Consider the following 27,999-nt stretch of genomic DNA (forward strand, 5'->3'; position numbering starts at 1 on the left):
CAACTTTATGTTACTGCTTTCTCTTAGCGTGATGCCTGGTGCTGAATGTTTTGTTGACCACTACATCACTGAGAGGCTGCCCGTCTGGCTTTCAGCTTTCCTCTTTAAAACAGATGTTACTCAGAAGTGCACTGAAACTGGTGTCTGTTTGGGATGAAGACCAAGTGTCAGAAACCCTATTGCGGGATGATGATGATGATGATGATGATGATTGTCGTGGTGATGAGGGTGTGTACTGATGATGCACTGCAGCGGCTCGCTTCTGTTTCCAACAAGAAACAGGCAGCTGTTGTACACTGTGCGAGTCCCATGCCACGCTTCATCCGATGGTCCAGCATGCCGTGCATGGCCGAGACTGTGCACGTGCAGCGCCTCATCAGGGCTCAGAGTGGCCAGACTGCACTCCTGCTGCAGCCTCACACGTGTTTTAAATGGGGGAAAGTAAAGACGCCACTTAAGCATTGATTTTTCCTGAACCTACACTTAGAGGCATTTTTTACATAGGCTGACTTCCTCCATTTACTAACATGAGATGTCATCTTCCAACAGGAAAAGCATTTTACTTATTATCACCTAAAAGCGAGTGATGTCGGGCACCAATCACTCCTCTTCCAGCTCTCATCTATCCTCCACGCCAGCTGATATCATGCCATTAGGGGGTTAAGAGAAAACATGCTGGTTGGCAGGGTTGATGGGTGAAACAAATGTGCCCAAAAAGTGTCTAGTCATGTAACCTGATGAAAAAGGATGTACTGCGGGGACCAGTGCTGGCCAGGATTGATTTGTCATGCTATTTGTTTTGTGTTTACTTATTCTATGTTTTCCCCCTTTTTATCCTTCTCTCCATCCATAAAATGTTCCGGCATGTTGAAATTCACACCACACTGCCCCGCCCGGCTAAAGGGCCTCCCTCCCTGCAACCACTCACTCTTCATCCACTTATACTTTACTAACATCCATCTTAGAGCGCTTTCTTTTTTAGAAGTAGCATCCTTTAGCCGTCATCTGTTCAGATCATTATGAAATCAAGCACATAGAATAGCAAATTGTTTCTTTTTTGCACCTAGAGTAAAAATATGTTTTGCAGCTACAGTAGGTGACCATTCCTTTACAATCCTTTTTTATGCACTTTTTCCTCATTCTCCATCCCATTCCCTTATGTGTGGGGTGAATTTCCATTATACCACTTTAAGGTATAATGACTTTAAATGGGCTTTAATGATTGACTTTTGTCGCTGTTGTTTTCCCTCTTTGATATGCATTTTAGTGGCCTAAGATACTCTAAGCTTCTCGACTTTTTATACCTGCCTGGCTTTGGATGTGGATGTTTGCTTTGCTAGTCTTTTTTTAAATATCCGCCCTCTTTTGGTTCCCTTGGCTTTTGCTTAAGGATCTTCTTTAAAGTAATAACGATAAAGTGGATGGAAATTTATTTTATTTTCCTTTTCTCCCCCTATGCAGCCCTCTTCCTCTCTAGAGACTCAGGATGTAAGAATACCTTAATATGAGTTTTTCTTTTGCACACAAACATCCAGTTATTGTGCTGAGAGTAGCTGTGGGGTACTCTGATGGTATGGGGGTGGGAGGGCACCTAATTGGCTCGCCATCTTGTAAGGATATGGTTAAAACTGCTTCTTTCTTTACTTTTCTATTTCTGTTTTGACAGGACATGTATTTCTAAATGTTTTCCGGAGCTCTGACCTCGTTCAGAACCGAGTAACAGAGTAGATATTTTGTTGAGTCGATCCATTTTCAATTTTAAATCGCTTGTGTGTTGAGATGGGGAAGTTGCAACTGTGTTTTCAGGCAATAGCGAGCATACAGGCAGAATATCTAGAAGTGTAACATAGGTATCACACCCACTGACATCTTTACTAGTCATCACTCATTCCAATGCATTTCTAGGGGCCGAGTGAATGTGTCAGCACATTTCTAGGTGACTACTGTACCATCTTGTGCAGTCCCAGTGTGATAATGTCGCATAAAAATGTAGACGAATGCCCTCATATCAGACTGAACAAACTACTTCCACTCTCACATCTAACAGGCTTTATCCCTTTCTTTCTCCCTCTTTGCGCATTTTAAATTTCTAAATGCTGTAGTCATTCTCACAAGGACCCTCCCTCTATTTAAACAATATAAAATAAGGTAATTCACTGGGGTGGTGGTGGGAAGAGAGAATGGGTGAGACTGAAACCATGGTTATCACCCCAGCCAGAGGACATGAATAATGTTTCTACATATATTCATTTTAGGATAGGAAAAGTGGTAGAGCAGAGCCCGACCCCCAAAAGAAAGCCTCTTTTAGGTCCATCAGTACCACCCTGGCCTCCAGCATCAAGAGACGTAGGTCCTCCAAAGACACGGTAAGGAGATGCAGAAGCAACGTCTTCCCTCTCTTTCCTCTCCTCCTCCTCACTTTCTGTCTCTACTTTCACTCCTCTCCTTTCGCCTTCTCTGTCCTCTCTGCCGAACATCTCCATATCCGGCGTTCGAGAGACTGCCATGTTCCACTCCACCCATTTCCACATGGCTCCGCGGCCTCTGCCACGTGTCTGTCCGTTCACCATCGATCAGCCATTCACCATTTAGCCATCTGTAGATCCTCTACAGGCTGGAGGGCATCAGTGCAGGAACTCAGATCAGGCCAGGCCAGGAGCTGGGCTCTGAATTTGGCGAGGGGTGCGTCCCAGGTGTCCAGGATTTTAAGGGTTTTTGATGGGATTAGTGCCATGTTCCCAAGCAGTCTGCCAGTGGTGTTTTGTCTTGGGCTGCTCTTCCTCCCCGCCTTTGGTTTGGACGTGGATTCTGGCGATTGTGTCCTGTTTTGGTGGCGTTGTGGTGTCTGTACTGTACTTAAGCGTACAAGATATATTTGTGTTATGTGTGTCCTGTCATTTTGACTGCTTGATCCTTTGTATATCCATTGTTTCTTTGCACCAATGCCTCCTTCCGTTTGGGTTTCAGCCGCTGTTGGTTTGCTTTTGGTTTGAAAAGCATGCGCTGGTGTTTTGTCATTTTTTTCCTCCCTCCAAAATCCATTTCCAAGGTAGTCGTGATGATCCGGTCCTCCTGGGAAGAAAACTAACGTGTTATCTGATTTATCAACATATCTATTTCAGGATTACACTCATGGATTTCTATTAATCAACTTACTTTTTGCTTTGTCATATTTTCTTTGTCATAATTCTTGTTTATTTTCCAGTGTCCTTGTGGTCTGAACTGTGCATGCCTCTTTCAGGGTATATTTTCAGGTGGCAGACTTCTTTTATGTTATAATTATTGTTTTTTTACGAACTACAAACTCTGCGAAGCCTTAGACTCTCACTGTGTTACAGATACAAGCTATTCTTTTTTTATTTATTTATTTATTTATTTATTTAAATCACCATCTCCTTGCAGCACAATGAGAGTGTCAGGTTTTCTCAATTCCTTCACAGTTCAGATGCAAAGTCCTGTTCGTTGCGGTCGGGAGATTGTACTCCACAAGCTTGGAGTGCTCTGACAAATCAGTGACCCGCAGTCATTTGTGCCCAGCTGCTCCGCCGCACATAGCTGGTCTCTTACTAAATCTGGCATGAGACTCGACAAAGAGAGAGAAAAAAAATGCAGCAATAATCTCTGGAGATAGCACAGACAACCTTCACGGAAAGGCTTCTGTACCAACGTTGTGTTTTTGAATGTGTTTCCCAGGGGAGACGTAGCCTACGGCAGCTAAGCTAACGGCTCACCAAGTAAAAAAAAAAAAATGTATTTGATCTCCTGTCTTTCTCTCTTTCTCCTGTGTTAACTGTCTCTTTTTTTAATGGATGTGTCTGCATTGAAACCCAACCAGCTGTACTCTCCCCTGGAGGTTTCTCAATAGAATCGGTCTGGTTTTGAAGAGAAGGAGAGTGGCATCGCCACTGTTAATATGTCTGTGTGAGGGTTCGGATGCTGGTTTGGGAGCCCGAGCTGGGGGGGGCGGGGGGGTGGATGGCTCAAAGTGGAGAAAAAAATAAAACAGGATTTAGTGTATTGGAAGAAAAAAAAGATGCTCCAATCGACTGATTTCCCATCCCAAGTCTTTGACCATTATTTTGATTTTATATAAATGTTCTTTTATATTAATGGATATCAATGGACTTGAGTGTCAGTGTCCCTCACCCACATGCCACACTGCTCCTCTCTCCCTCTGCAAGCATGCCGACGACTGTAACTGTCATAGCTGTAGTAACAGTAGCAGAAATAATCTTTGTACTTACACATTAAGAAGAATCACCATACCTGTACTGAATAAGTAGCTCTATAACCATTAACTGTGGTTGTGATGTCAGTGAGGTGTCTCTCTTTTTGCTGGTCCACTTGACCCCAGTAGGGTGCGTTGTTAAGCAGGCCCTCAAGGTACAAGACATGAGGAGATCTAAATAGGGGCTGTAAGCCATATGATGATGCAACTTGCGGGTCAAGGAGATGAGGGACATCCACTCTGAATCCTGCTTATCTGGAAAATTTGACATTTTACCTGTTCAGTCTGGATGTTGCCCCATCTGCCAGCATGTTAGTTGCATCATAACAGCTTCTGAAGCTCATATGCTTGAATGTATTGGGTCTATCAGCTTAAAATGAAAGGCACGTAAATCCTAAGATCTTGCTTAATTGAAAAAAGACAAAAAGTACTACATCCGAGATGGGTACACTGACGCAAGACTCTTCAGTGTTTTGGTTCTGCAATGCACAATATTCATTTGTAATGTACGAACAAAAGATGTTGCACATTGGATGTTCTGAAACAGGTTTTTCCAACATAGTGCCATGAGTCAGGATTATGAAGGACATAATGTACTTTATTACTCCGCCCAATCTCCGTGTTCCAAAACACGAAGCTGTTCCACAAAAGGACAGCAGGCTACTGTACAAGCTCTAATTATGATGCCATCGACTATATTTACAATGAGTCATTGTTCCATCAGGTCTCTAGACTGTTTGCTCAATAGCAGAAAAAGCAGCCTCAGCATTGCAAAATATGGCTTACTGCTGTCAGACCACACTCATTCAAAAATACTCAAAGGCAAAATCGCCGTTGCCATAGAAACTAAGCAACTGCATGGAATCGGGACCTTGTTTCCCCTCTCACTGTAGACGCCTATAATTCAACGCACTCTGCTTTAAAAGAAGCACAGTGAAGCGGGGACTGGACGTAAGAGTCCGATACAACAGCACTTTGAAATCAGCCTAAAATTCCTCCTCTCCTCCTGAGCTGCTAAAATTAGAGAAGCCGCCTGTCTGCATGCATACAAATGACTGTGGGGAGATAAATGAGCTGTCCGTTTCACCCATGGCAGGGAATTATCACCCACGTCGTAAGGCAAAAAAAAAAAGAGAGATTCCTGATTCAAATGTGCTGTTGTCAAGACTCAGGGCTTTACGTCAGCTCCCAACTAGCCCACCTCAGGCACAACCAAACTGCTTTACAAAAATCCAAACTAAGGAAATTCCACCAAAGCTACAAAACCAAGGTTTGCCTGAGAGGGGTTAGAGAACCCCTCGTGCTTCTGAATTTCTGCAGAAATGAAGCACAGGTGTTCTTAAAATAAAAGAATGAATGTTTAGATAAGTATAATAAAGTTGCAAATGCTCCTTTAGTCAAGAAATGACTGTCTCCTTTCCTCCTTTCCCCCCCATTTCTCTTCATCTCTGCAGCAGTACCCACCCACTGACATCACGGGCCAGCTCAATTTGTCTGACCCGTCTGTCAGTACTGTGGTGTAAAGAGAGGGAGACACCGTTCACTCCCCGAGGAGAGAGGAAACGAGACGAGGAAAAGAGGAGAGGAGGAGGAAGTGGAGGGGAGAGGGAGAGGGAGGGAGAACCCGTCTCCTCGTTCCCTTCACCGCTGAAGCTTTCATTTCACCGCCTGCAGACGGAGCTTTTGAGGAAACTGCTTGCTGAAGAAGTGTCCGAAAACACTGGACTTGCACCTTCTTTTTTTTTTAAGCCAGGATTACCTGGCGTTAGATGTTTGTAGGGTCCCTGAGCATGCACAGAAGAACCCATCTGACTCACATATACAATCTTTTCCTTCTGTATATTATTAGCAAACTTATTTAACCTTGTTTCTGTCCTTTACTCACAGAACTTTACTTAATGTTCGATGTTAACTACTTTCAACTGACCAGCTGTATACGCTTAGCGAGCCAGATTTAGTTTAGTTAAGTTTACGGATAAACCAGTTTTGGTGCAAGTACTGTACTCAACATATCACTTCCAATTAGGGCTTAGATACCATAGTAACATTAAGTTTTTCATATACTGCAATACGAGACGTACTGTACAGTAAGCTTCAATGGATATCAAGTATTTTTTTAATGGGACCTGTGTTTTTATCTACACTTTAAAAGGTTTTTAGAAGATGTTTCTTTGATTGAGACGCACTAATATTGGCACTAATGATGAGGATATGACTAATCTTGTCTACCAGTGAAGATGATGGAAGCATGTGTGTGCTTGTATATAAATAGGAGCTATATGCACCCAAATGATGAAACTGATAACTGTTATTTTGAAGGCTACTGTATATACCAGATTCTGTAGTTAAATTGTATCTTTTCCCCTTTAATTTTCTACTAACCTGCCAAATGCATGTTTTGTTTTGTTTTTCTAGCAGTTTCTTAAAATCTGTTAAGCTTTACTACTATGTATAGCAAGAGTTAAGCAGGTGAATATGTGAAATCACAGATTGATTTGCAATCTGATGAAACGGTTAAGTAAGGCTGGTGTTTGAGGCACTCATCTGAGAGCCATGTTGCTTTTGGGGACGCCCTCTCTCCTCGTTCCTCCTGCCGCAGCAGTGCTTTCTCATTCTCCAAGGGGTTGCATCAAAGGGCCAGGTTTTTCACCCAACCGTCACTCAGGCTTTCATGCAAAACGTCCTCCCTGCGTTAACGCTGGAGAGCTTTTACATGAACGAACCCGAGTGAATTTAAAGCGCGGCTTGGTTAGGTGTAACAACAGGCCGTTTCCCATTATCTGGAGCTGAGAAACCACTGCTGTTTGTTGAAAAAAAGACTACCACATCGTGTCTGGTCTCTGGCACTGCATAGCACTTTATGCTGAGGCGTCTCCAAAACCATAAAATAAAGCTAGTGATTTACCAAGAAACTAGAACAGAATCACTATAACATCAGTCAGACATACTAACTTCTCCACTTTCACATGTTTTAATTTCACATATCTCTTTTTCATTTTCTTAGAAAAACAGTATCTACAAAGTCTTTGTGAGATAAAGGACACTTTGACACAACTACACAGAGTGTAAAAACGGAATTTGGCTTCTCAACTTGAACCGAGGGTTTGTTTCTGATCACGTTCTCATTCTGGCCTATGCATGCTTTCGTGTTGCTATCCGTGCTTTAGTTTGTTTTTGGATGCGTGTTGTTGCTGCGTACAGTCAGCTGAGCTGAGTGGAGCCCTTAAGTTGAATGAACTGTAAATAGAGTCTGGTTCAAGTGTTGATGGGGTTGAAGAGATTGTACTGCTTGTATCACGACTGCCGCTGAGAATGTCTAGTTACACACACACACACACACACACACACACAAATAACAGTTGCGATATAGGCATGTATCAACACACGCACACACACAAAAGGAAGGAATCCCTTGTTTTTCTTACCTTTTAAAGATCTTGCATTGAATCAACTGGTTTATACAACTGTAAATAAAATATACTTGCATTGCCAAGTTTAACCAATTCTGTGGTTTTATTCTTTTTAGGCCTGCAACTAATAATTAGGCCTATACTTTCTCTAAATTATCAATTATTCTGTTAAATTTATTTTGGATTAATCAGTTACAGTAATTGTATAGTCCATAAAATGTCCTCAATTATAGCTTTTTTTATGTCCAACCAAGAGATATTCAATTTACAGAGATGGATAAAACAGAAAAAGCAAATCATCACATTTGAGAAGCTGGAGCCTGCAATGCTTGGCATTTTTGCTAGATAAATGACTTTGATTATTAATTGATTTTCAATATTGTTCATTTTGACAGTTACAAATGAAAGCATGTAAGCACACCCTTTCTTTTTGGTACAGTGTGCTTACATGCTTTCATTTATTTATATATATATATATGGTTGACTCCCATCTGCCCTTACCAATCCTTCATATACTGTAAAACTGTAAGCAGTGATTTCCAACAAACAAGCTCAGACAAGCCAAGTGTTTGAGTGTTTGGTGCCCTGAACCTGGTGGTACAAAACTGCTTTCAAACTAGAAGAAACAGACCAAATGCTTTATACAATGAAAAGGGTGAACATGCAGTTGAAGAACCAGGTTTTTTCATTATAGTAGAGTACAGAGGATTAATCCATGTCACTATTTCATTTGATTTTATTACATTCCCATAAAGCCTCAACTGCACTTTGTGTATACTGCTTATTTGCAAATGGTTGCATGCTAACATGCTAAACTAAGATGACATTTCAACATCAGCATATTAACATTGTCACTGTGGGCGTGTTAGCCTGACATTAGCATTTAGCTCGAAGCACCGCTGTGCTTACGTACAGCTTCACAGTGCAGCTTGTTGCAACTCTTACTCTTGTTAGTTAATTGACACATCTGGTTATATAAGTTAATGCTCCTTCCACGTATCGTAGCACGTTATGTAAAAACCAACTGACAAGTATACTAAAAGCAAGGGTTTTTCCTCTTAACCTCTGCAGACAAACTACAAGATTCTGCGGGTTGTTGATCTAGAATGGATACACAGGTATATATCTTATGTTAGGCTGATTAAAAACCTGTACAGTTTTAAACAGCCCTCACATGTAAAGGTTAATAATACAACTCTTTTAATAGCTGATTTGATACCAATGTTGCCATGGGTACCCCAGTGGAACATAGCAACGACACAGTCGCTGTCACAGTCAGTTAAATCTTTAATTAAATTATGAGTGGCATCATTAATTAGATCCTGGCTGTCGTGGTTAATTAATGGCAGACCTTGTAGAAGCAGAGAATGGTGGCAGGATATTGTCAGGTGAAACATTTCTTCTGGTCCGTTGGCCTTCTGCTGCCCTGATCCCAGTCGACACTCTGACACACTCTGTCACACTCCGTCAGAGAGATGAATGTGACCGATTGGTCCTGTGGATAACAAGCTGACTGGAAGTACCGGTCTGAACCCTCTGAACACCCAGTGTGATTCATAGCTGAACTTTGAATTACAAAGAGTCTTTTTCCTTATTAATCTACTTGCCAGCAATGTGAACCCGGAAATATTGGGAACCCCAAAGTTGTACGTAAGAACTGTACAGTGGTTCCCAGCATTTAGAAACTACCGGATGCTAACTTGCACATGTTGCGCATAATATGCATTCATTTGCATAATCACTTATATGGACAATAGTTCAGCAGCTGCTTGGCCGATTTGGGCAATATTGGGGTGGTTTTGGGGGTTGTTGAGGATGCTAAATCCCTTTCTGACGTTTTGAAAATTCAATATGGCTGTTTTAACCAGAAGTGGCCATATTTCAACTCCTGGTGGGCCGATTTTGATGATTTTTAAGTCGATTTGGATGTTTTGGAGTAAGCTGAATTAATTAGATAACTTATTTGAAAGACAAATAACTTATTTGAAATAATTATAATTACTTAAACCCACCTATAACTTGTAGGATATTTTTTTAACAGTATCCAAATGAAAGAAGAGAAGAATGTACATTTTAATTCACAGACAATTACAGTCTGAGGTGATTCACAATTGGCTACTGGAGGTGACAAATGCAAGCACTATACCAAACAAAATAATATCACTATGGCTCAATAATATCCTTACAGAAAAGAGAGAAGGGAGAAAGATACTAGCCAGACCCTCTCCGCAGCGCTGTGGAGGAAGGTCTGGCAATGCAAGACTAAAATCTCCCTTATCTTATCATGTCCATGTCTAACAAACCCAAAAAAGTAGCCTACCATTGTTATGCAACTTAACTTGCGCAGTTACGCACGTGACGTAGAACCTGATGTAACTACGTTCAGAGGTAACTTAGCTTACAGGTCAACTTAATTACATTAGTGAAAATAAGTCAACGTTGACTTTCGATTTCACACGGGACACGAACAGCGGTCTCCTGAGTCGGTCAGGTCAAAGTTCTGTGTTTGTTATGCAGACTTTGTCACTCTTCATACTACGTCACCTGACTTCCTCCTTTTCTCTCGTCATGACTAGGCCACTAGAGGTCGCTGCCACTATAAACGTAAATATGGGTCGTAATAAGATGCTTGTACAAAAGATCTATGGAGTCGTTTTTTTAGGGGAGGACAGTCAATTACAGTTCCATGACACCTGAGGAAGCTCAATCTGCTGATGAAGACATGGGATACAGTTGAAAGCTCCTCAACAATAGAAAACGGACCGTGACTTGAGATTATTTTAAGATAAAAATGTATATGTTTTGGCCCATCATGCCAATTTAGTAATGTATTTTATGAATGTATGGCAACTATTCTCTCTTTTTTATTATCACAGCTTCCCTTTTTAACATTGCTCTTTGCTCAACAAAAAGATGTCAAACATTAAGGCCTACATGTCCGTTGATTCAACATCATTACAAAATCTATCACCGTGCACAACCTGAAGTTCAGTCATTGGACAGGAGGCAGTAATACCGCTGTGTGATGATCTGCATTAAAGAGCTTTGAGCAATTCTAATCTTTTTTTGGCATTTACATCTCAGGTCTTCCAGAAAATATATAAAATCATGTCATATTAATAGTTGCATTAGCATATTCGTTTTTTGCGCTATCTTTGCAAAGGATACAAAAATGAAAATGAGTGCCCCGAGTGGCAACATGAAGTGCAATATTCAGAAGCTCCTTCAAAATAACTCATTATATATTCTGCTAAATTTAGCCACTGTCAGAAGAGGTTTTCAGCAAAAATAGACTTTAAAGAAGTACATGTACAAAGAAAGTATAGGCCTCCAGTCAAAACTTCATGTCCATGCTTTTTACTAAGGCATTCAAATGAGGGCGCAATTTGCAAGTCAGGTTTTAAACTTCACCCATTCACATGCAAATACAGGACTAAAACAACAACCTGCTCTGCAGCTCCTCAGCTCAGTCCGACGGCCTGCAATCTGGACCTGTGCCAGTGTAAGCCAACCCTGTTCCACATTAATATTTGAACACTTATCATGTGGTTCTCTCTCTGAATTAAACAAGGAAGTGATTAGGCTCATATTATAGCTACTGTATAGCTCCAACCTAAGTAACCGGTGAATGTCAATGAGCAGCAGTTTGTCCACCAGCTCAGGCCATATAAAAACATTTCCCCCTCCATGGCAGCAGTAGCCTTGGAGCTGTTTTCATTCACTGACCGAGGAGGCGCTTTCAGCCACATGGAGGAGGACTTGGCTGCGCTCGACTCGGGACATACATTCCGGTCAGACTTCGCTATCTAAAGGGGAATGTAAAACAGGAGCTGGCAGCAGGTGAAGCGGGAAGCATAGGCGCATTGTTCTAACGCCCCGACCGGCGGGAAGCCATCAGCCGTTATTGAGCCAACACTCCCCCATTTTATCTTGCAGCGGTCGCAAATCGCAGACAGAGCAGAGCTGCACTGCGCTTGACTCTTTGGCTCCATGGCTCTGCGCTCCGCTCACCCTGCCGCCCCCATCGCGCTGCTGCTCTTTGGACTTGTTGCCATCCTGCTCCTGACTATCCCCACCGAAGACGTCCAGGAGGCACCGGGGTTCATGGTAAGGTCGCTTCCATATGGTAGCCTATTTTGGGATTCCTTTTTTGCAGCTTGCGGGATAGAGTAACCGCTGCGCTGGGTAGGATTCAGACAGACAGGGAGCAAAAAGGTCTGTGAAAACAATCTGTGGCACGAGAGGATTTTGTGACCTTAGTAGACTACTGCTGTTGTTTACTAGTATTTTACATTTTCGTTAGGTTCGCAATTGCGTCCTTTCATATCTTTGGATTCATTTGTTAAATATTCTCCGCTCAGCTGTGAACCTAAAGGTAGGCTATGGAAGTCCAGGTGCAACAATATTAAATAAAATACCACATCAAATTGAAAATTGTATCTGCTCTCAGCCCTATGTGAATGGAAAAAAATGTGCATATGATTTCATACTTTGTGCTCTTGATTTTATAATTCATGCTCTGAATATTCTATAACTTGTTCATGCCATTATGTCTTTCATGTTGCCTCCACACTCTATCTATGGGTCGCTTGTTTTTAACACAGTTTTATCTTTGACTAAGACGTATGCTGATATAATTCCGTTTTTTTGCTGTTAAACACAACATTATGCAATGCTGTCCCCTAAAAAAAAATTGTTTCCATATAATGAAACTGCATTCTCAATTACGTTTCGAGGATTCGTCGTGAATTGAAACCAAACTAGTTTTAGGCAACACAGCTACTTGGTTAGGTTTAGAAAAAGATCATGATTTGGGTTCACACTGGTATGTTTGTTAAGTAATTTAAATTAGGTACGTACGTTGCATTTTCATTTTCAAACAATCAGTCAAACATAATTTCTGACTGTGATGTTATGAGTACATTACTTGAAGAACTCCATTACCCAGCAAGCCACAGTAGTTAGGAGCATGCGCAGAGGCCCCGGGTGGCAGTGGGGGTGTGTAGCCATGCGGGTAGCACTGAACTGTTGTTATGTGCAAGTTGTCGAGTAAATATGAAAACTCAGCTATCACGCCTCGTCTGCTTATTATAAATTAAAGCAAAGCAACACATGGTGTCAGAAGTGGCCGTGAGCAGCTACAGAAGGAAGATTGCCACGGGAGAGCCACGAAAATCGAGTGCACAACCAATCCTGGGACTCAAGGCATGTACAAAGCTCAATCTGGTCAAAAGAGTGTTTGTAGTGACATCGTCAGATACTGCAAATGATCATGACTCACTCATGGAGGAGTATAAAGACTGTTTCGAAGGACTTGGATGTCTACCTGGAGAACACAAAATACGTGTGGATAAAAGTGTGTCTCCTGTTGTGCATCCTTGTAGGAAAATCCCTTTCGCATTGCGTGGAAAACTGAAAGAGAAACTAGCGCGCATGGAAAAATTAGAGGTCATCAAGAAAATAGATGAGCCAACTGAATGGGTCAGCTCGCTGGTTGTTCTGCAAAAGAAAACAGGTGCTCTGAGGAACGTGCTTAGACCCAAGGGACTTAAACAAAGCAATCAAAAGAGAACACTTTAAGTTACCAACCAGAGAAGAAATCATGGCACAGTTTGCTGGAGCTAAATGGTTCAGTAAACTAGACGCTTCGTGAGGTTTCTGGCAGCTGAGGCTGGATGAGGAGAATTCGAAGGTGTGCACGTTTAACACACCTGAGGGCAGGTACAGGTTTCTTCGTCTGCCGTATGGTATCTTATCAGCGCCTGAAGTCTACCGTAAGACTATTCATATGATCTTCGAGCACATGCCAGGAGTAGAGACAATGATGGATGACATCATAGTCTGGGGGTCGAATCGAGAAGAACACGACGAAAGACTGAGACAAGTGCTAGACAAGACAAGGGAAGTGAATCTGAAGCTTAACAAAGACAAATGTGAGTTTGGAGTGAAAACACTTACCTTTGTGGGAGATGTTGTCAGTGAAGAGGGGGTGAAGCCTGACCCGAGAAAAACGTCAGCAATCAACAACATGGAAAGACCAAACAACAAAGATGAGGTCAGACGTTTTCTGGGAATGGTCACCTATCTTGCCAAGTTTGTCCCACAGCTGTCAGCGCAGTCAGCACCTCTCAGGAGTCTTCTGGAACAAAAGAATGAATGGATCTGGTCCCACGAGCAGGAACAATGTTTTGTGAAACTGAAAGAGACTCTGACACAGGAGCCCGTGTTAAAGTTTTATGACCCAGAGAAGAGAACAAGGGTCTCAGCAGATGCGTCACAGTACGGCCTGGGAGCTGTGCTGCTGCAGCAACACGACGAGCAGTGGCTACCTGTCGCCTATGCATCCAGAGCCTTGACAAGCGCAGAGTCCAGGTACGCTCAAATTAAGAAGGAGCTGCTAGCGAGCATGTATGCATGTGAACGTTTTCACCAATATGTCTACGGTCAAGCTTTTGAAGTAGAAACTGACCATAAACCTCTGGTGTCCATCATGTCCAAACCTCTGAATGACTGTCCCATACGCATACAGCGCATGCTAATCAGGCTGCAAAAATATGACGTGCGCATGATATACACACAAGGGAAATACATGTACACCGCCGACACCTTGTCTAGAGCAGTGGATAAGGGGGAACGTGCAGACAGCGAGAACACTGCAGAAATACAGGCATATGTGGACAATGATTGTGACGTCTCTGCCAGTAACAGCTGACAGAACAGAACAAATACGGAGAGAGACAAATGCAGACGAAACGATGAAAGAACTCAAGCGCACAGTACAGACAGGATGGCCTGAAAACAACAAGGACTGCCCCATGAACATACAAGACTACTCTGTCACTCGGTCACTGCTAAATGCCACTCATCCCTCTAGCTGGAGATAAGATGAGGACAGTGTGTTGTTTGCCTATCACAAGACCATAATAAGAGGTGACCTCATGGCCGAGGTACTGATAAGCTGTAAAGTCGCCTCATTGTAATGAAACAAAATATATGAAAGACTTCACCTTTGCAGCGACCAGCTGATTTAAGGGACTGCCTTACATTCTGAATGGAAATCAAGCTTCAATGGCTTTGGCATTCAGAGCAGCACAGGTCAACTCCAGCTTCTGTTCCCTCTGCTCCCTGGCTTTTGTGTTACCGGCTAAAACATCCCATGGTTCCTTTTTTGTAGCCACCCTTTCACTGAGTATCAATGTGGTCAACCAGTCACAAAAAGGACTAAAGGGTTTTTCTTACATTTGACAGGCAGAGAAGTGAAACAGTTCCCATAGTTAATCAAATGAAAGAAGAAAACGGATCATTAGAGCTGCTCTGTGTTTCTGGCGAGTGTTAGAGCGAGTTCTTACAACTCACTGCACAGCAGTAATGAGAAAATATTATGAGAACCAGGAACACTTCAACATGATGTTGCTTTTCACCTATTGTACTCATATTGAGAAGTTTTGGGAAGTGTTCTTGCAAATGCCTGAGCGGGGAATTGTGTGTGCGCGTGTGTAGTCTCTTTTCTTTGAATCATCAGTCACATACCTTCTTGCACGGTTGGATTTCTACACTTTTGGAGTGTTTCCTTTCACTTGAGCAAAGATTAAAGCAACTACAAGGAACTTTCATTTTTTTTGTTGGCGGACAAAAGCTCCAAGTGTTTCCATGAGCACCACCACCTCATGTCGTAAAGATTGTGATCTGGCTAGTGGCAGGAATCCTTTCAAATCCCACCATTCTCTCCATCTGTTGAATTACTGACCAAGGTTGACTCGTGTTGTGCTCTGTAACTGTCCCTTTTTGCTCTTTTTTGCTCTTCGTTCAATTCTTTTCCTTTTCCCTCTGCTTATCCTGCCCCAATATCAGCCATTACAACAAAATAAAAATGTCAAAAATCTCCTGCTGCTTTCTTTTAACAGGCTAAAACGTCCGGTATACTCGCTGCAGACGACCTGTTGCGACACAAATGTGACGTCATGGGAGCGCCGTAACGGTTTATACTCGCGCGTGGTGGTCGCGATACTAGTTGCAATCTTCTCCTGAACAGAGTTAATGAGGAAAGGCTACCGACTTTGCTTTACGGACTTCGTCGGATCAAGCCTTTCATTCACCATAAAATAACTCATCTTAACCCAGTAAGTTTACAAGAGAGACTTGCAGTCACTCTGAGAGTCCTGGCATCTGGTTGCCCTCGAACGCGTCCGTGTTTCCGGTTCCTTTGTCGCGCACCGCTGAAAAAAATAGAGTGGTACGCCAGCGAGAGCTACGTCATTTTGACATCACATTGGCTCACGACAGGTCGGCTGCAGCGACTGTAATAAGGCCTTAACTTACTCACTGCGAAACTTTGTCTTGGAAAAGGCTCTTCTAGTCTGCGTGCTGAAAATCGGTTTGTCTGATTTCCTGGGGAATCGGACCCGGGAATGGGCATTAAGAATAAATATATAGAAATAGCCAATCTTGGCACTGATTGCGTCTTTGCTTATATAGGTCATAGAGGCATGCATATTAAATTGAGACTGTTTTCATAACCAGTTAAAAACTCCTCGTAGCTTTTAAAATTGCTTAATATTCTACATGGTGGATAAAATGGAAACACTGTTAGGGAAACAGGTTTCTGATCACAGCGAGTAGACCACGGCATTTGAGGAAGTATTTGGGCTTACCAACTGGGAAAGTCCGTACTAACTGTCTCAGTTGTTTAGTGGAAAATACTTCCTTCAATACTTCAGAAAAATGGTGGGAGACTTAACAGAACAAACTGTAGGTGGAGTTAATATTAAAATGGGAAACTGAACAGTAAAAAGTATTGTTCCCAGGATGATTGGGACAGATCAGTAGCAGAACTACAGGATTTCATTTTTTGTTATTTGTGCTTTAATATCAGATGGTTGGAAGAGGTAACGACTCCCAGGTCCAAAATGTTGTTGCATGTTGAACTGATATTTGCCCTTAATGCACAGACACGCCTCACGAGCACTCCCATACATGTTTCAACATGTACATTTTGTTAAGTTTGCCATGAAAATTAAGCATCTTTTATTTTGGCCAAGATCACAAAGATAAAATTTGATTGGATGCAAGAAGTGGAGCAAGATTTTGAAGGAAACTACTGTTTTAGAATTTTCATTGCTGTGGTCTTGTGTAGCCCAATAGACATTTTTAAATCCTGTATATACAATACCAAAGTCGTACATTAAGTGCTAAAACCTTAATCAGCAATGTCATTAGGATTGAAAATTGAGAGCTGCTTCACAGAGTGGTACATCAAGTGGTACATATCAGAGCTAACAACGATACCGTTAATATGAATATTTTTAAGTTATTAAAAGGTGATCAACTTTGACTAAATATTTATCTTTTGATGATAATTACTGCAAGTTAAACTCCTCCTAACATGGTCTTACAGTTAACCTAGTCTGCAGCCAAATGCCTTCCAGATGCCTAAATTCAGGTCACGCAGCTGTGAAGAAAGCCACGGTCGTAAATGTCTTTCATGCTCTTCTGTCTTAACTAAACTCCCCTTTTCAAGGCTGTCAGCACAATAACCTCTCTTGATGTTTTTTTGTCTGCCTGTTACACTCTCTAGTATGGGATTGTCTTGGATGCTGGATCTTCGCACACAGCTTTGTATATATACAAGTGGCCAGCAGATAAGCAAAATGGCACAGGCGTGGTCACCCAGCACAGTGAATGTCATGTTAAGGGTAAGTATAAGCACTTTCTCCACCAAAACCCAAAACAACAAATGTTTTGCATATCAAACACTTGGGTACCAATACTCCACTACTCCTGTTGCGTTACATAGCCTTGAGAGGTGGCTCTGAAAAGTTTATAACTTTCTTTTCTCAGAGGACAGCATCTGTAGTCGGCTCAGATTCACAACAAATTACATTATCTGTGAATTGGGTGAGTGTGGAAGAGGAAGCTACAAACATGTCCGCCTCCTTTCAAGCCTTCAGAGTGTGAACTTGTTACATTCAAAATACAGGTTTTCGGTGTAATATATCTTCTTATGGTGAAATTATACACTTACATGCACGTGGTATACCCCTCCTCCCATGGTTTTATAACCCTGTGCTGTATGTTTTGGCCACTTTAAAACTGACAAAGAAAGTTAGTGCCAGCTGTTTCCTGCGAATGGATGAAATGATATTATCAAGTGTTTGTTTCAGGAAATCGTCAATCAGTAATGAGGCTGAGTCCTTTATAGTGGTCCGGATTTGAATCCGACCGGCGGCCTTTTGCTGCATGTCGTCCTCTCTCTCTCTCTCTATCTCTCTCTCTCTATCTCTATCTCTATCTCTATCTCTATCTCTCTCTATCTCTCTCTCTCTCTCTCTCTCTCTCTCTCTCTCTCTCTCTCTCTCTCTCTCTCTCTCTCTCTCTCTCTCTCTCTCCCCTTTCCTCTCTATGTACACTATGATAATATAGATATGATAATAATAAAATAAAAGCTAGCTGGGAAATCTCTAGCCTTGTGGGTGATTTTGAGTTACATCAAGATGCATGTGGGTCACAACAGCCAACACAAGAACAAGATTCTACATGTTGATCATGTAAAACAATGTTTTTCTCTTTTTTTCCTGTTAATCTCTGGCTCAGGTGGAGGGATCTCCAGCTATGCAGGCAAACAGGGAGCAGCAGGGCAGAGCTTAGAGACATGTCTGGACCAGGCAGTGAAGGACATCCCTAAAGAAAGACACCAGCTCACACCTGTGTACCTGGGAGCCACAGCTGGCATGAGGCTTCTGCAGTAAGTGTGTAAGTGTGTAAGTGTGTGTGTGTGTGTGTGTGTGTGTGTGTGTGTGTGTGTGTGTGTGTGTGTGTGTGTGTGTGTGTGTGTGTGTGTGTGTAAATTTAACAGAATAATTGATAATTTACAGAAAGTATAGGCCTAATTATTTGTTCCAGGCCTAAAAAGAATAAAACCACAGAATTGGTTAGACTTGGCAATGCAAGTATATTTTATTTACAGTTGTATAAAGCAGTTAATTCAATGCAAGATCTTTAAAAGGTAAGAAAAACAAGAGATTCCTTCCTTGTGTGTGTGTGTGTGTGTGTGTGTGTGTGTGTGTGTATAGACTGTCTTTGTCTGGGTTTACTTTTTGTTTTTAATGTGACTGTTTTTCCTTCACATACAGAACTTAATCTCCATTCTTGTTTAATGAATGCACAAAGTTCATCTACAACAAAGTGCTCTTCGAAACATAATTACATTACAACAAATTATTACAGTTTTCCTACTTATAAAAGTTCTTCAGCGGGGCTACAGTATAATAATGAATGTCATAGTCAGTAGAAATAAGTAGTATGCTGTAAACAAAACATAACTAACTATTCATGAGGTTTGCTCTCTTAGCATAGTTTTTGGCAAGACGTTTTTCTTCACACAATCTACAACTACCTCCTGTTCCAATTAGCATTCTGATTGATTAAAGACAGAGTGAGTGCATGAAGCTCTGAGAACACAAAGTAATGGTGTTGACAGAGCGCTCAGACACTGTCAACATCCCGCCGTGAGGTTTATTTTATTATGCGAATATGCAGCAAAAATTAGAAATTTGAATATGTAAATAAGTGCAAATGTGTCTAAAAGCAACAATGAGAATGAGAGGCAAAACAGTCTGCCTTTTTTCTATCTGTTTATCTGTGCACTCCAAACATCCCTTTGCTCTCATAAAATGTTGCCACTAATATAACTCCATACAATGTACATAAATGAACTAATTTACCTGTTGATTAGTGATTGGCGGACCAATTCTTTTCACAGAATTGGTTCCTTTGAGTTGGCACATGTAAATGTATCGAACCTTTCGAGCTTTGATACTTTTTTTGCAAAATATGGCGTCAGTTTCTCTGTGAACCTTTTTTATAGTACATGCACGTTCAACAGCTAGTGCTGCCCGCCCCACTAAACTTCTCTTCAAAGCATTACGAGTCATCATGTATAAGTTGACATAATAATAAAGCATTGTTTTAATGCATTGATTCAGCATACCACCGGTATGTAGGTAGGCTATGTAAGCTCAATACGGTATCTGTTATATACGATACATGTAAATGTTACATGTTGTTCTTTTTGAGGGTGAGAATTAGACATCCTAGTTAGAGAGGACGGTTCATTCGGTCTCGTTCAGTGAGTGTAGCTGCCAGGCTGTCTCCACCCAGAAATCACCCCGCATTTCTGTTGGGTTGTTAATTACTGTACCAGCATTTGTCGCCACCGGCATATCTAGAGGGGGCTGGGCCGAATATCCTGTCTGGATAGTGTTACCATTGTCCTTAATGATTTGTCAAGAAAACAGTCAATTAAACTGCTAACTGAGTACTCTGCAGTCTCATGATGTGAAGTTCGGAGGCCGCTGCTGGGAGGCACATGTCTGTTAGAAAACTCACCCAAGTTGCCATTTATCCATTAAGCTCCAACTGCTACGGGTTCATTCCATTTGGTCTTGTTCAGTGAGTAGCTGCCAGGCGGTCTTGACTCGAGTCACTCACTGACGTCCTCGTTTGAGACAATGATTCCCATTCCCTCATTCATTGGTTGTCCTGCTTCCAATGTTTTGAGCGACCGCACCGCCACAGCAGACAGCATGAACAGTACTCTACAGGGCTCGACAGTAACTGTTGCCCTTGGCAACCAGATTGAGTAAATTGGCAACCGTTTCGTGGCCTCTGGTTGCCCCCTTCGGCAACCACCTGTTCAATATTTGTGTGTTTATATATAAATATAGAAACAAATCAAAACTTACAAAACTGAAAAATCTTACTTCAAAAGAAGTCAATATTTTATTTGGTTGCCTCCATAAAGTTTAAACACTAGCTACGTTCGTGCACAACCCAACATTTCAACCCAACACTAATAACACGTTACACTTGGCAGCAGGTAACGTTAGCCTACTGTTAGCTAGCAGCTGGATTAAACACGGTTAAATGCTGACAGCTAAACGGTGTAAAGTGTGACTGTATTTCACTGTAGAGGATTCCAACAGCGGGACGTACAGCAGTCTGTAAAATACCCTTTTATCATCTGTTTTTGTCGTTTAACAGCAATGTACTGGTGAAAGAAGTAATCATTGTTAAACGTTATTGTTATTACATTTTTAATAATCATTTAAATTCCCCCCTTTTTTGTGCTGATCCGAAAATTGATCCGATCCGCGACTCCAAACCGTGATCCGAACCGTGAGTTTTGTGATCCGTTGCACCCCTATTTGAGAGGGATGGGAAATTATATTGCAAGCCATTCTCTCATTGTTTCATTATTAAAATGTGTGGTATAGTTAAATAAGAAATTGCTCCTAATATAGGCAGTTTAAAACATGGCAACCATATTGTCAATTTCGGCAACAATAAGCTGATGCCTGGTTGCCAAGCCTGGCAACCACTTTAAAAAGTTAGCGTTGAGCCCTGCTCTACTATAACAGTGAGTGCATGGGCAGTATGAGTGGTAAAAGTGGGGGATTCGTGAGCACTCGATAGGTTCGACGGGCTGACCTGGTAGGCCTACACACCGGACCCTAAAAGGAATCCTTCAAAAGGTTTCAAAAGTTCATTTTTCACCCATCTGTTTTCTGTTGCAAAACAAAGCGAGACTAATGCCAGCCTTATGTTCCAGGTCAGTTGAATCTTTATAGTTTTAGAGGTCAGGAGTGAAACCTGAAGCGCAGGGCAATAAAAGTGAACGTGTAAAAGTACTGGTTTCAAAACTACTTAAAGTATAAAAGTAATGTAGGGGGAAAGAAAAATATCAATATGCTTTTTCAAATTAGACGTGAGTTTTGGAAACAATTAGCTTGTGGTACTTGGGTGCGCAGAGCTTGCAGCGCATTCGAAAGGAGTTGTTTTTGCAGCCAACCATTTCGAAAAATTCTTCCAGGTACGGCCAGGGATGTAGAAGGGTTGGCTGGTCTTCCTGACTACCAACCTCCTCGCTGGCGCTTGGTTGGGACATTTCGCTCGAGTTCTCTTGAGTCTCTGCCACGGACATCTTCGTACTAGGCTACATACGTCTGCTATTTCCTTGCTGGAGTGTGACGTGATTTGTGTCATGTGCAGGTGCGATGGATCATGTACAAACCAATAGGGTGTCGGAATGGTATATGTTTATACTTCTCATCCAACCACAATCAAATTCACTCTATCCGGATAGCGCGATTTATCTGGATAGGTGTTTTTTTGAACGATGACAAGCCGGAATGAAGACAAGCCGAACTGAAATAGGAGTAACGAGGCTATTTTTAAAATGTCAGGAGTAGAAGTAAAAAGTCTGCTGTAAAATAATTACTCCAGTAAAGTATAGATACCCAAAATTTCTACTTAAGTAAGGTAACAAAGTATTTGTACTTCGTTACTTGACACCTCTGACAGAGAGTAACTAGAAGAGCACTCGGAGATTGCAGACCTCTTCCTTACCCTGTCTCGAAATTTTAACGAAAGCGAATTGCGCTTCAAAATTAAATGACTTTTTCCGTATCCCATGCTACACCCTTCCACCAAATTTCATGACAATTGAGCCGGTAGTTTCTCCGTAATCCTGTGGTTTGTGAAAACAATTTTTTGACCATTAAACGTAGCATTTTATTCATACGACCTCTGACTGAACGTCGATAAAAGTCACCTACTGCAGCTGTGACTTGTAACACATTTAGTAAAATAAGGCCTTTGTTTCTCCCAACAAGCATCTCAAGCCCAGAGCTGGCAGCTCAGATTCTGCAGGAAGTGGGCCATAAAATCCAGTCCTACCCTTTCAGCTACCAGGGGGCGGCCATACTGAGCGGTCAGGAGGAGGGGGCATACGGCTGGGTCACCGTCAACTATCTCTTAGAGAACTTTATAAAGGTACCATAACTTGTATGAAGTTTGTTTTTGTAGTCAGCATCTTAAATCTGTTGATTTTTAAAAAAAATCTAAATCAACTATACTAGTGTCAAATGATCATTTAAAACTGTTTTTAACACTTAATTGTTGCAAAGACTATGGGACTGAATGTCTTTGTCTCTTCAAAGCTTATTTAGAGGGTGACTGCTGACACCTAGTGGCCTCTGCAACACTAATGATCATATATCACTATTCCCTCTGATGTCTGCTTGTTATCAGGGTATGAAATAGGCAACTGTTCTTAAGATAATGACCACGAAAAAGATATTCTGCTACTGTTTCCTTTTATTATATCTCCACAGTATGGTTTTGTGGGGCGCTGGTTCAGCCCCGGCAGGCCCACAGTGGGAGCGCTTGATTTAGGCGGGGCATCCACCCAGATAACATTTGCTACTCAGGAGGAAGTAGAAGACGAACACGACATGATGAAGCTGCATCTTTATGGGCAGAAATACTCTCTGTACACACACAGCTTCCTGTGCTACGGACAGGACCAGGTCCTCAAGAGACTGCTGGCGCATATAGTGAAGGTAGTGTAACATTACACACATTAAAAATGAACTTTTTTTTCATCTTTTTTTTTTAAGATGATTTTTTTTGGGCATTATAGGCCTTTATTTTGACAGGACAGCTGAAGACATGAAAAGGGGAATAACATGCAGCAAAGGGCCGTAGGTCGGAGTCGAACCTGCGGCTGCTGCGTCAAGGAGTAAACTTCTATGTATGGGCGCGCGCTCTACCAACTACCTGTAACAACTTTTTTTGTAGTATTTATATTATAACACAGGAGAGAGTGAACCTATAACAGTCATACTAAAGGACAATACTTATGGAGTTATTGTGCCAAAGTTTATTTAGAGGATATGTAGAACATTCTAAAAGATCCCTTAAATTTGGTTATGATATAATTGTGACTAACATAGTTACTGAGCAGGACATTTTACAGACTTGTCAGTGCTTTCTGGTGGATAAAGGCATGTTTACTGCACTGACATGTTACTTACAGACCAACACATAGTACATCATACCGATACATCTGTGATAAACAAAATAATCCCAATAGATCAGCCATGTCTCTCTCTCTCTCTCTCTCTCTCTCTCTCTCTCTCTCTCTCTCTCTCTCTCTCTCTCTCTCTCTCTCTCTCTCTCTCTCTCTCAGTCTCAGGACTACTCCGGGTCAGTCACTCACCCCTGCTATCCTGCAGGCCACAATCGAACTTTGAAGTTGAACAGTATATTCAATTCTCCGTGTACAGCAGAGTACAAACCCAGCTCCTACAACTCCCAGGCCTCCCTGACAGTACAAGGCAGCGGACATTATGAACACTGTCTGAGCAACGTGTCTGAGATCTTCTCCTTCGACAGCTGCCCTTTCTCCCAGTGCTCCTTTGATAAAGTCTTCCAGCCCAATGTCACCGGCAGCTTCATGGTAGGAAAGGCTGCAGGGAGTAGATGACACAGAGGGGTTGTACACACTGGTAGCGTTGTAGACTAAAGTTCGGTCTGTAGACAAGGGATGCAGACAGTGTTAGTGATGCTTACAAAGTTTTCTTTCTTTTTTTTAGCATTTTCATACTGTACTCTGTCAAAGACTATATACAAAGCCAACATAATATAGCACACAAACAAAAGCATAAAAGACCATTACATTTGGATAAGCAGTTGTTAGAAATTGCACACTTTAAATGGAAACCCATGAGCAGAATGGACGTAAAGGAGCAATGTGTAGGATTTAGTGGCATCTAGAGGTGAGGTTGCAGATTGCGACCAGCTGTATACCCCTCTGCTCACCCCTCCATTTCCCAGCATGCAGCAGAACCTACGGTGGCCTTCAGGTAATGTAAAAATGCAAAAGGCCCTCTCTAGCGCCAGTGTTTGGTTTGTCTGTTCTGGGCTAGTGTAGAAACAAGGCGGTGCAACATGGCGGGCTTGGGCTCTGTTGAAGAGGACCCCACTCCCTATGGAGTTATGAAGGGCTCGTCCTAAGCTGACGAAAACACAACCATTCTTAGTTTCAGGGGATTATACACTAATGAAAGTTATGAATATTATATTCCATTTCTACCTAACGATCCCCCTAAATCCTACACATTGCTTTTTTAAGAGCACAAGATGTGACAACTGTTCTTTCAGTAAAAGTAGCAACGCCACAATATGAAAATATAACATTACAAGTAGAAGTACTGCATTCAGAAATACAATCAGGTAAAAGTATTTTAAGTGAAACTGCGTATTGTACTGTTGAGGAGTTTATATCTATATCAGCTCATCACATTTATAATATTACCATTATTTACTTGTCATTCTGTCATTCTCATTGCTAAATTATTTTCCATGTACTATTAGTTTCCCCAGTCTGACTTTATATTTTGTCCTTTTTTTCTGTGCATCAGGCGTTCTCTGCATTCTTTTACGTTCACTCCTTCCTGCAGCATACCACCGGTATCACAGTGAAAACTCCTTCACAACTGGAGGAAGCAGCCAAAACTGTGTGCACGATGACTTTCAACCAAGTAATGTTTTTTTTTCTATTTATGTTCCATTTATTTAAAATATATTGCTTGTGTCTGTGCATGCGTGGAGTTTGTGTGGTTCATAACCAAATACCTGCATAACATTCCAATCAGCCTCAGGTGGACTTTGTATTTAGTGCTAATTAGCTATAGTAGCATACTAACACGCTAAATTACAATGGTGAATATGGTAAACAATATACCTGCTAAACATCAGCATGTTGGCAATGTAATTGGGAGTGTGTTAGCATGCTCCAATTAGCATTTAGCTCAAAGCACAGCCTAACAGAGCCACTAGCATGACTCTTCAGACGTATTCTAGTGGCACACTCCCCATATACATTTGGGTGGATGAGGGTAGATGCTAGTTCGGATCCCCTCGATGTGTCGATGTAAAAGGACGTGCCTTGTGGCCCGCCTTATTCTGCCTCTGATTGGCTTACCCTTAACCCTAACCAATCCCCACTGCTCATTCCTAATCCTTTGGTCAGATACTAAATTGGTGACCCTAATCTTAAAACTGTGGTGATTGTAGCGATATATGTAAGATGTGTGAGAAGCATTCACATTTTGCCAATATGTTATATGAGTCTGGACCGGCCAGACATGGATGTGAACTGCAACTTGTATAGGGTTGGGTACCGAAACCCAGTTCCACTATGGAACCGGTTCCTACGCAACCGGTAGGAATCAGACCGGATTAGAACGCAAATTTCGGTTCCTCATTTCGGTTCCACTTAATGTGTCGACTGAAATATTTTCCCTCTGTCGCTCCGAAACGGACGTAAAAATGTCACACTTTCTCTGTAGTCTACCGTTAGCTAGCTACCGTAAATGTAGGCTACTTTTAAAATGCCATATTTTCCCTCTGGGCATATTAACCATTCACTGCATGTGATCGCTTGTAAACATATTACATCTTTGATGTCATTTTTCAGTTTTTCAAGAATCGGTTTAGGAATCGGAATCGTTTTAAAAGTACCGGTTTGGCATCGGAATCGTAAACTTGACTGGTTGGCAGAGTCAGCTAACCGCATGCTGGTAATTCCAGTTATGTTTTTTTTATATATTGTATTCTTCAACGTTGTAACCCAGTCTTGGTTTTTGTTCCAGCTGCTGCTTCTTGCTCCACAGCAAAAGTCTCGTTTGCAGGACTACTGTGCTTCCTCCGTGTTTGTTAAGATTCTCATGTTGAGAGGTTACAGCTTCGATGAGACGTCGTTCCCACGCATTTCCTTCCAGAAGAAGGTAAGAACTTCATTATCATTTTTACATAAAAGTATATACTCAAGACCCATTTTCCACTAATGTGCAGTAATGACTCGCTGATTCTCCTCCAGGCAGGGGATGCTTCGGTGGGTTGGGCTCTGGGCTACATGCTGAGTTTGAGCAGTTTGCTGCCGGCAGAGATGGTGGGGCTGAGGAAGGCCCTGACCCCGGGAGCGTGGGGAACACTTCTCTTTCTCTTTGTCCTCCAGCTTGCAGCGGTCCTGGTTTTTATCTTACTCCGAGTTTGTGTTGGGAAGAAGAAAGGAGGCAGTGAAAGCACCATCTAGATACTGTAACAAACATACAGTGCAGTCAGAAAACAGTAAGACAGTCATAGGTTTTTGTTCGTGTTGGCTCTATACTGTGATTGCAAAGGATTTGACTAAAATTTCATAATTAGAATCACAGTTATGTTGACTTTCTGTTTACTCTCTGTATCCTAAAATTGTAGGACTGTATAAAAATGACCTTAATGTAAGTCTTTTTTTTTTTATTTCAAATCAAATGTACTGGAGTACAGAGCCAACACAATGAAACTGTGTCACTGACCAAGAAGAACGTAGGACTCCCCTGGTCCCCTGGTGGCACTGGCACTACAGGGGAGGTATCAATGTCATTTTTATTCTTGAAAAGTCAAACCAATTTTTTTATGTATGTAATGTAAAAAATGTTAAAGCTTTTGGGTTTTTTTTGTAGAAAATGTGACTGTATTCTTAAGCACTGTTACAGTAATATGAAATTATATGTAATCAAACACTGTTTCATTACATATATATATATATATATTATTCAAAGATGTTTTTTAGGTGGCAGTTTTATTCTGCCCAGGTTAACTTTAAATAATCACTAAGATACAGATGTTGCCAGAGACCAACTCAAGTCTCTGGAAACATTAAAGCTGTTAGGATCAGTCTCTTCAAAACTGTCATTGTGACGTTTCTTCTTATAAATCTTGTGTCACACGGAGGAGGTTATTAACTACTTTTGAGTTTTATTGTGTAAAGACAGAAAAACAATCACGAGATGTTTCAACAAAGGATTTAATGGTCAAACTTGCGTTTTCATAATACAGGTCGATATCGGCATACATTTTTATTTCTTGATGTCTATTTTAAAATGTAGGATGACACAGTCGTTGCCGATACAGTAGTTTAAGTTAAACTAGAATACCACACTCCCCATTGACATACAGAGAGGAATGATGTGTCATTATGTTAATGCACAAAACTTGAATCTAATCTGCCAAAAAACATATTCTAGCCTACTCACAGACTTTATGTTTATATTTGTCTTTTTAAAGTTTAACACGTTTTTGTCATGAACTCACCAATTTACTTTAGACAATACAAATATAACTACGGTTGTGAAGTAGTGATCAGTTTTTGGTTGACAGTGGTTGTTTTTTAATCTGACATGTGATGTAGTATGTATTATAACTAGTGGCCATGTCTGGGCACATTTTTCAAGAATTTACAAGATTCTTTCAGATCCATTAAAGCCCCTGTAAGTTTAATTTTTATGTTTATTGTAGCATCAAATTATTCTTGTGGCATAATATGTCTTTGCTAATAGAAACACTTGGACAATCCTGGTGAAAATTGGTGCAGTTTACTGTATGTACCATTTCACATGAATTAGCTCTTTCTGTGGTCACATTGTATGTTTTATCCATGATAGCAAAATAAACTTGTTTTCCTTTGTACAATGAGTC

The 27,999-nt window shown here is 41.4% G+C and overlaps 2 protein-coding genes and 1 long non-coding RNA gene across 14 annotated transcripts in view; 2 read left to right on the forward strand and 1 right to left on the reverse strand.

Moving 5' to 3' along the window:
- The window catches only part of grin1a (glutamate receptor, ionotropic, N-methyl D-aspartate 1a), a 39,960-nt gene extending 32,666 nt beyond the window's left edge, over positions 1 to 7,294 (forward strand). For 4 of the 11 annotated variants that reach the window (XM_035991808.1, XM_035991809.1, XM_035991810.1 and 1 more), the window contains 3 exons: positions 1,462 to 1,488; positions 2,256 to 2,366; positions 5,683 to 5,751. In XM_035991808.1, coding sequence (XP_035847701.1) covers positions 1,462 to 1,488; positions 2,256 to 2,366; positions 5,683 to 5,751 — 207 coding nt within the window. Of the gene's footprint in view, positions 1 to 1,461; positions 1,489 to 2,115; positions 2,367 to 5,682 lie in introns of all 11 variants that reach the window. The other 7 variants (XM_031277409.2, XM_031277405.2, XM_031277410.2 and 4 more) reach the window with 4 other exon arrangements.
- Positions 493 to 14,835, reverse strand: LOC118493125. Its single transcript, XR_004895092.1, has 2 exons — positions 14,646 to 14,835; positions 493 to 3,072 (listed from the first exon to the last, which is right to left on the reverse strand). It is a non-coding gene; the product is annotated as an uncharacterized LOC118493125 (long non-coding RNA).
- Positions 11,151 to 27,990, forward strand: LOC116034823 (ectonucleoside triphosphate diphosphohydrolase 2). Of its 2 annotated transcripts, XM_031277568.2 has the most exons (10): positions 11,156 to 11,478; positions 11,575 to 11,745; positions 17,213 to 17,330; positions 18,229 to 18,379; positions 22,308 to 22,467; positions 22,809 to 23,036; positions 23,666 to 23,935; positions 24,900 to 25,019; positions 26,133 to 26,267; positions 26,360 to 27,990. In XM_031277568.2, the coding sequence occupies exons 2-10, from the start codon at positions 11,629 to 11,631 to the stop codon at positions 26,573 to 26,575; spliced, it is 1,515 nt and encodes a 504-aa protein (XP_031133428.1). In that variant the 5' UTR covers positions 11,156 to 11,478; positions 11,575 to 11,628; the 3' UTR covers positions 26,576 to 27,990. The 2 variants fall into 2 exon arrangements, with proteins under 2 accessions (XP_035847704.1, XP_031133428.1); XM_035991811.1 differs by having other exon boundaries at positions 11,151 to 11,745; positions 18,229 to 18,376; positions 22,305 to 22,467.
- Positions 27,991 to 27,999: the final 9 nt, after the last annotated feature.

The sequence above is a fragment of the Sander lucioperca genome, chromosome 14 (genome assembly GCF_008315115.2).
Source record: "Sander lucioperca isolate FBNREF2018 chromosome 14, SLUC_FBN_1.2, whole genome shotgun sequence".
NCBI lineage: Eukaryota > Metazoa > Chordata > Actinopteri > Perciformes > Percidae > Sander > Sander lucioperca.